The sequence below is a fragment of the Gavialis gangeticus genome, unplaced genomic scaffold, assembly GCF_001723915.1.
Source record: "Gavialis gangeticus isolate Ggan-Ray unplaced genomic scaffold, GavGan_comp1, whole genome shotgun sequence".
Classification (NCBI taxonomy): domain Eukaryota; kingdom Metazoa; phylum Chordata; order Crocodylia; family Gavialidae; genus Gavialis; species Gavialis gangeticus.
This window is the reverse complement of record NW_017728996.1, coordinates 47,042,681-47,050,357: the sequence shown is the minus strand read 5'-3', so window position 1 is coordinate 47,050,357 and position 7,677 is coordinate 47,042,681. Positions and strand designations below refer to the sequence as shown.

Genomic DNA, 7,677 nt, shown 5'->3' with positions numbered 1-7,677 from the left:
GCTCAGGTCCCTTCTGACCCTTGAAACTATGAAACTATGAAATGCTTTCCACATTCAGGCAGCAAGTCACAAGGTTGGGCACAATATAGCCGAAAGGCTGCATTTGGACTAGGAAACAAAGTTCTTTCTCCACAACCACATCCCCTAGTCCTCAGGGCCTGGTGGCTCTGTGCTATACATCTCCCAGCAAACAGAGCAAGGGGATGGCTACCCTGCCAGAAGGCTGCCTCCACATATGTGAAGTTGCTTCCCAGTACCTAGGCACCTCATTAGAGTGCTGCTGGCCAAACTGCTGACATCTTCCCTTTTGGACGTGCCTCCCCTCAGAACTGACTGCATTAGTGGAAACTATTGTCCTTGCTGTGTATGAGCAGACTGCAAAGCAAGCTCTGACCCCTTCGCATAAGCCGAGCTGTCATGCTAAGGCACTCAGGGCACCACTGAGATCAGGGGATTGGGACACACAGGCAGATTTAAGCCAGTTACCCCACGAGCAATGGGAACTTTTTCCATTCAGGAGTGATCTCAGATCTCTTTGCCCTGAGACACTGAACCATTTCAAGCTCTCTTCTCTCATTACATCACCATGTTGATGAATTCCCCACTGCCTTCACAACCGCTCCAGTCTACTGGAATCCCAGTTTGGGAGGCAGTGTGGTGCAAAGGGCAGCGGTGGGCCATGAGTTTTGGGATCAGGAGACCTGGATTTACTCTTGACTCAGGCACAGGTGGCTGCAGATCTGCACAGGGGGCTGCTTTTTCTTCTCTAGTCCCATGTCTGTCCTCCTTACTAATATTATGAGCTTCTTAGGCCAGGGGCTCTGTCTTATGGTATGCCCCTGGCCCAGTGTAGTGCCAGTCACAGTAATGGGGATCTCCTGCCTGCCAGCGCCTGTTGAGAAGAGGCTGTCCTTACATGCCTGCTGGACCAAGTGTTGTCTGAGGGGCTGGAGCACTGTCCTCCTATGCCTGGGGGCAGATCCATCTTGCCATTTCAAGTAGATTTTTGGATGATTAGAACTACATAGACAGAAATCTTGTGAATTTGGATACAGGGAGCTGAAAATTCAAAGCCCACTGAAGTAACTGAACAAGGTTTACAGGTCCTGAGGTGATTGCTACTGCAGTTTGGTTACCTCCTCCTGGCTGCAGAGAAGAGACAGCCTCCTCAGTGGACACTGAAAAGAAGTGGAAAGGAGTTTCATGCTGAGGTGCAGAGAGCTGCTTAGTAGGGGAAGGACACAGACTCTGGAGGGCACTGGCTGTGGGATGTTTCCCCATAGCTGGTGATAAACACAGGCTTGTAGGCAGATGCAAGCTTTGTTGCTCATAGGAGATGTTGGCCAGTGCTCAACATTGCGAGGCTGGGGTCCCAAACACTGGTGTCAGAGCAACTATCAGAAGACAGCAAGGGAATAAGGAAAAATGCTGGGTAAGGAGAAAAGGATGAGTAACTGGCTGGATACATAGCCCTAGACACAGCTAGGGCTAGTGCTCAGGGTATCCAGAGCACTAAGCCAAGCTAGTGAAACACTGATCTGGGCCAGCTACAGTGAGTCAAGCATGTGCATTCTTTTGTTTTAAAGGGAGCGTTTCCTGCCATCGCTGCAACACAGGTGTGCCTGGCTACATGCCCCACACTGAATCACACTGCTGTTGCTGCTGCTGCAGTGCATATTAAAATTCCAGATTTATTGACTAGAGGTGTCTAATCTTGACCTTGCATTTCACCTTGCACTAACAACAGTGCCGGCAGGTGAATAAACCTTGGAGTGGGCTCAAAATGCAGTGACTTTTGCCATGGCGCTGGCCTTGGTTTGCTAACATCTGCTCTTGTTTTCTTTCCCTTCCCCCTTTGCTCTTGTGTTGCCTGCAGGTGAGAGATAGGATGATAGCTGGGGAGGCGAGCATGCATAGCCCAATCCTGGCCTGCTGGCAGCCTATTCTCCTCCTGATGCTGGGCTCCATCCTCTCCGGCTCTGCCACAGGCTGTCCGCCCCGCTGTGAGTGCTCTGCCCAGGAGCGCTCTGTGCTGTGCCACCGAAAGCGATACATATCCGTCCCTGAGGGGATCCCAACTGAGACCCGGCTCCTGGACTTGGGTAAGAACCGGATCAAGACGCTCAACCAGGATGAATTCGCCAACTACCCTCACTTGGAGGAGCTGGAATTAAATGAGAACATTATCAGTGCCATTGAGCCTGGGGCTTTCAACAGCCTCTTCAACCTCAGGACTCTGGGTCTCAGGAGTAACAGGCTCAAGCTCATCCCGCTCGGGGTGTTTACCGGGCTCAGCAATCTTACCAAGCTAGACATTAGTGAGAACAAAATTGTCATCCTCCTAGATTACATGTTCCAGGACTTGTACAACCTGAAGTCGTTAGAGGTGGGGGACAACGACCTGGTTTACATCTCCCACCGGGCCTTTAGTGGCCTTAACAGCTTGGAGCAGCTTACGCTGGAAAAATGCAACTTGACCTCCATCCCCACGGAGGCACTATCCCACTTGCACGGCTTGATCGTGCTGAGGCTACGGCACCTGAACATCAATGCCATCAAGGATTACTCATTTAAGAGGCTATACAGGCTTAAGGTCCTGGAGATCTCGCATTGGCCCTACTTGGATACCATGACATCCAACTGCCTGTATGGGCTGAACCTCACGTCTTTGTCCATCACTCACTGCAATCTGACTTCCATCCCATACGTGTCCGTGAGGCACTTGGTTTATCTCAGGTTCCTGAACCTGTCCTACAACCCCATTATCACCATTGAGGGCTCCATGTTGCATGACCTGCTCAGGCTGCAGGAGATCCAGCTGGTGGGCGGGCAGCTCACCACCGTGGAGCCCTACGCCTTCCGAGGCCTCAATTACTTGCGCATTCTGAACGTTTCTGGGAATTTGCTGACCACACTGGAGGAGTCGGCCTTCCACTCGGTGGGGAATCTGGAGACGCTCATTTTGGATAACAACCCTTTGGCCTGTGACTGCAGGCTGCTTTGGGTTTTCCGACGCCGCTGGAGGTTGAATTTCAATAAGCAGCAGCCCACCTGCTCCACGCCTGAGTTTGTCCAGGGAAAAGAGTTCAAGGACTTCCCTGATGTGCTCCTGCCCAACTACTTCACCTGCCGCCGGGCGCGGATACGGGACCGCAAGCCGCAGCAGATCTTTGTGGATGAGGGCCACACAGTACATTTTGTCTGCCGGGCAGATGGGGACCCACCCCCCGCAATCATGTGGCTCTCTCCCAGGAAGCACCTCATCTCTACCAAAACCAACGGACGGCTCACCGTCTTCCCTGATGGCACTCTGGAGGTGCGCTATGCCCAGATCCAGGACAATGGCACCTACCTATGCATTGCCAGCAACGCGGGTGGCAATGACACTATGCTGGCTCACCTGCATGTGCGGAGCTACTCCCCAGACTGGCCCCACCAGCCCAACAAGACCTTTGCTTTCATCTCCAACCAGCCCAACGAGAGTGACGCCAACAGCACACGTGCCACGGTGCCTTTCCCCTTCGACATTAAGACTCTCATCATTGCCACCACCATGGGCTTCATCTCCTTCCTGGGTGTGGTGCTGTTCTGTCTGGTGCTCCTCTTCCTGTGGAGCAGGGGGAAAGGTAACACTAAGCACAACATTGAGATTGAGTATGTGCCGCGCAAATCTGATGCTGGAATCACCTCTGCTGATGCGCCACGCAAGTTCAACATGAAGATGATCTAGCTGGAAGCAATTTGCAAATAATAAAGTTTTTTTTAACTATAAAACAAAACAAAACAAAAACATTGCTACAAACATACCGACCTCTTTCCTCCCTCCAATCCCCTCGTCCCCGTTGTTCTGACCCCACTTGCCCACTCCACCACCTCTTTCTCTTCCTCTTTATACCAGGAAAACATTCTGCTGACATCTTCAGGACTCCCGTGTTTGTAAGGACGTAATTTGACAGACTGCGGTGTCAGATCTAATTACCAGAAGAGAAAAAACAAAAAGCAGAACAAAGATTAAATAAAATAAATCAATAAAAAAGTTACGAACTTTCCTCTGTAACTTTGATTTCAATAATTATGGATTTTTATGAAAACTTGAAATAATAAAAAATCCCTATTTCCTATAGATAGTTGCAATGCAAAATTTTGACTTCTTGATCTGTCCGGTTCTGTATCTGATCAGTTTTTGTTTTTCCTCCTCTTCTCTGACTCTCTGCAGAAGAGGTTTCTAGCAGTCTCAGAAGGAAAAGAACTGGGCCTCCTGTCCACATGACTCCAGAGCCCAGGTGAATTGAGGGAAAAGATGTTGCTCACCAGGGAGTCGGGAACAAATTCTGGTGTGATTTACACCCCAGGTAGAACCACTGAAGCAAGTGAGGTTGCCAGGGGAATATGTCCAACCAGAATTCAGCCCTAATTTTTCACTTTGCCTTTTATATTAAAATAGTTCAGTTTTCTGTAATGACTGGTTGAGATAATGCCATTCCTTTCAGCAAGCTCAGGGTTCAAAGTCCATGTGGTGCTGTACAGCCTTTCTCCATTAGTTCTGAGGAAGCCAGCTGATAGCTGAATTTCAGATCTGCAGTGTCTACACACCACGATGAAACCAGTGACTCAGCCTGTTTTCCTGGCCTGTAGAAGAACAGTGCTGTGTCTCCTGGTCTTTACTCTGCCAGCTGACAACAGCAAGCTGTAAGAACAAGGAACCAGTTCAAAACAGACTGGAGAGTCTGTAAAGGTCAGGCTCTCAGGCCACTAGAGTACCGCTCCTGCTGTCACTGTTCTGAAATGTATCCCACCTGGGACCTTCCCCGGCACAGTCCAGGACATGCCAGCTTGGGCTTTCCCTAGGACTACTGGTGAAAGGGGTCCTGTTATTTAGGCATTCCCCTAATGCTATGCAGGGCAGAGACACTTTCTGCAGCTCTCAGCGATAGTCCTACCTCCTGTCAGGCAGAGGGTCTGATTTTGCTCTCACATTGGTCTTATGCTCCTAGAACTCCACTGACTTCAACAAAATTATCCTGATTTACACCAGCAGAGGTAGAAACATCTGGCTCCTTGGCCTGCAATGAGTGCTGTTTTGGAGAAAGAGTGGGGTTTCCTCCAGATGGGACCAATGGAACCTGTGGTGCTGCTGGAAGGGGTAGGGGAGGCAGCGTTGGGACAAGCGCTGACAAGCTCTGCCCATTGAATTTAGGTGCAGCTGAAAGTAGGAGCTGGCTTGTGGATGGCGTAGGAATTGTGTGTAGGATGGAAGTGCTGTGCCCCCTGCTCCGGCATCAGCATTCCTAGGGTTCAACAAAAGGGTTTTGTCAGCCGACATGTCCTTCCTGGAGCCACCAACCCAGGGAGTTCCCTGATGTTCTCTATCCCTGATTTCCAGGTTAGTAATGACACTCCTTGCAACTTTTTTTATTCCCTGACAGTTGGTAGCCAGACTCTCTCCAACACCCTCTGGCATTTCTTTTGAGACTAGTTTCTAGACATTCAGAAGACCTTATCTGGAAGATTCAAGAACCGGTAACAGAAAGAAGGATGGGAAATGACTGTAGGCAGGGAAGACTGGGGGACACGGTAGTTTTGGGGAAGACTGGGGGACACGGTACTTTTGGGCTGGGGCAATGTTTTCTCTGTCTATGACCTGGATCTCTCTAATGTGCCCATCACTGTTATATCTGGACACTTAAGGTTTTATGGAGTAGCAGCCTTCCCTGGGCCAGCCTCTTGGTGTTGGGGTTAGTCCCAAAGGGCTCTGGAGAGGTCTATCTTTGTTTGAGGGTTATAATCGCCTATTTTTAAGATTAAGTGTTGTTTAAAGGCCAGCATTTGAAAGTTTGCTTAGTATATTAAAGACAAATTTTGCCTGTTGCACGCATCTGTGTGCACACGTGTGTGCGCATGTGTGTGTATGCATGCGCACACATGCACAGGCATATGTGCTCTGGCACTCTTCAAAGCGCCCCCTGGAGATCAAGACTGGGATTCATAAAAGTTTACTTTGCATAGTATCTCTCTCCCTGGAAGGATGTCCCAGAACATTTAGTGGAGTTAAATACTATGTAGCAGAGATGGTGTGAATTACAGCAAGCACTGGCATGAAGACAGTGCATGGTGAATAAATTAAAGCACTGAGTCAGAAGGGCAGCCACAAAGGGAGGGAGAAATTAAGAGGCGCGGAGACAAGGGGAAAAGATCTGTTTCAAGATAAGCTTTGAAAAACAGGCACAGACCTTCCCTGTTCAGTTTATCCCAATATCTAAGCCTCTGGAGGAATTTAATTAAATACAATTCTCACTTACACATTTTGGAAAGGGTTGACTGAATTTCTGTACTTACAAGGAAAGGAAAAGATGATGAATAGAGCATCTTCACTGGAAACAGGGCAGTATCCCATGGGAAATATGGGCTAGGGCCTCTGTGAAATGACAAAATGGGGCCCTCTTTGAAGCAGTTCTCAAGAATTTCTCTAGCTTAAAAAACCTGGGAGCCCAGGGCCTCTCCGACAGTGTCACACGAATTTGGTAATTTCCAGAGGCAGCCAACAGCTTGGGCAGGAGAGACTGGGACATTGGGAGGAGAAGCCTTCTAATAACCCCCAGCTGGAATTTGGATCATGCCTGAGAGCTGCTGCCCTCTCAGACCTGTTGGGTGAGTGAAGGGAACTAAATCTGTCCCATTCCAGCTCCCAATAGACAGATGGCTGTATCACAGACTGCCACCATCACAACTGGTGTTAATGAGCATGTTTGCTGGGACAGAGATCAGATGATGGAACTGGAGCTACCCTGTGATCATCTGAACAGCCATCCTGCCCAGGCAGGGTTGTAAGGTAGTGTCAGGGCAGACAGGGGGAGCTTGTGCTGCTGTGCTGTATCCGGGTGGTAAGTAGAGTGGCGGCTTCAGTGTATCACCGCACTCCATAACCCACTGGAGAATGAAGCAGGCTACTCAAGACACAACCACTCAAGAGGTAGCTCATCTGCCTAAATGAGAGAATGAACAAAGTCTGCCCGTGGTATGACAAAACCAGGACCCAGGGTAGGGGCAAAGGGAAGAGAAGGGCCATGTTGCAAACGCTCTCGTATCTAAAAGATGCAGAGTGAAGTGCTGGAATAACCAACAGTGCAGCATTCACTGTTGAATGAATAACTGCCAGCAGCACAAAAACCACCTGCAGTGGGCTGTATCCTGCATTGGATCACACTGACAGCCAGGTAGAGGGTATCAAAGGCATTAATGCCATTCCAACTCGACTGCATCTGCAGTCAGTAAAAAAGATGAATGCAAGGGAGAAATATGGGAATGTCAGTAACAGCAATGGATTTGAGAATAAGCAGATCTTTTACAGCTTCTCCAGGGACCATCCGGTGAGTACCAAGCTGGTATGCTAGAAACATGCAGAGAATCTAAGGTAGTATTTGCATCTGACTTCCCATCTTCCCTATTATGGAAGTCTTGGACACACAGAGCCCTACCAAAGCACCCACAACTCTGCTTTCAGCATCCTTTCTACTGAAAACTCCAATGTGCTTGGGCCCTGACCTGCCCTATCCTCCACTGCACCTTAGCAGACTTGAATGTACTACAACTTTGACTTGTCTGAAATCCCAGTCCCAGGCTTTCTCTGACAGCGCAGCTCAGTCCTCCTATGGAGTCTTCAGCTCTGTTTCAGTCCTT

At 49.3% G+C, this 7,677-nt stretch overlaps 1 protein-coding gene across 4 annotated transcripts in view; it reads left to right on the top strand.

Annotated features, from left to right (window-relative positions):
- The window catches only part of LINGO1 (leucine rich repeat and Ig domain containing 1), a 475,932-nt gene extending 471,809 nt beyond the window's left edge, over window positions 1-4,123 (top strand). For all 4 annotated transcript variants that reach the window (XM_019504437.1, XM_019504434.1, XM_019504435.1 and 1 more), the window contains one exon: window positions 1,877-4,123. In XM_019504437.1, the coding sequence (XP_019359982.1) occupies window positions 1,889-3,730 (1,842 nt within the window). In that variant the 5' untranslated portion in view covers window positions 1,877-1,888 and the 3' untranslated portion in view covers window positions 3,731-4,123. The remainder of the gene's footprint in view (window positions 1-1,876) is intronic.
- Window positions 4,124-7,677: the final 3,554 nt, after the last annotated feature.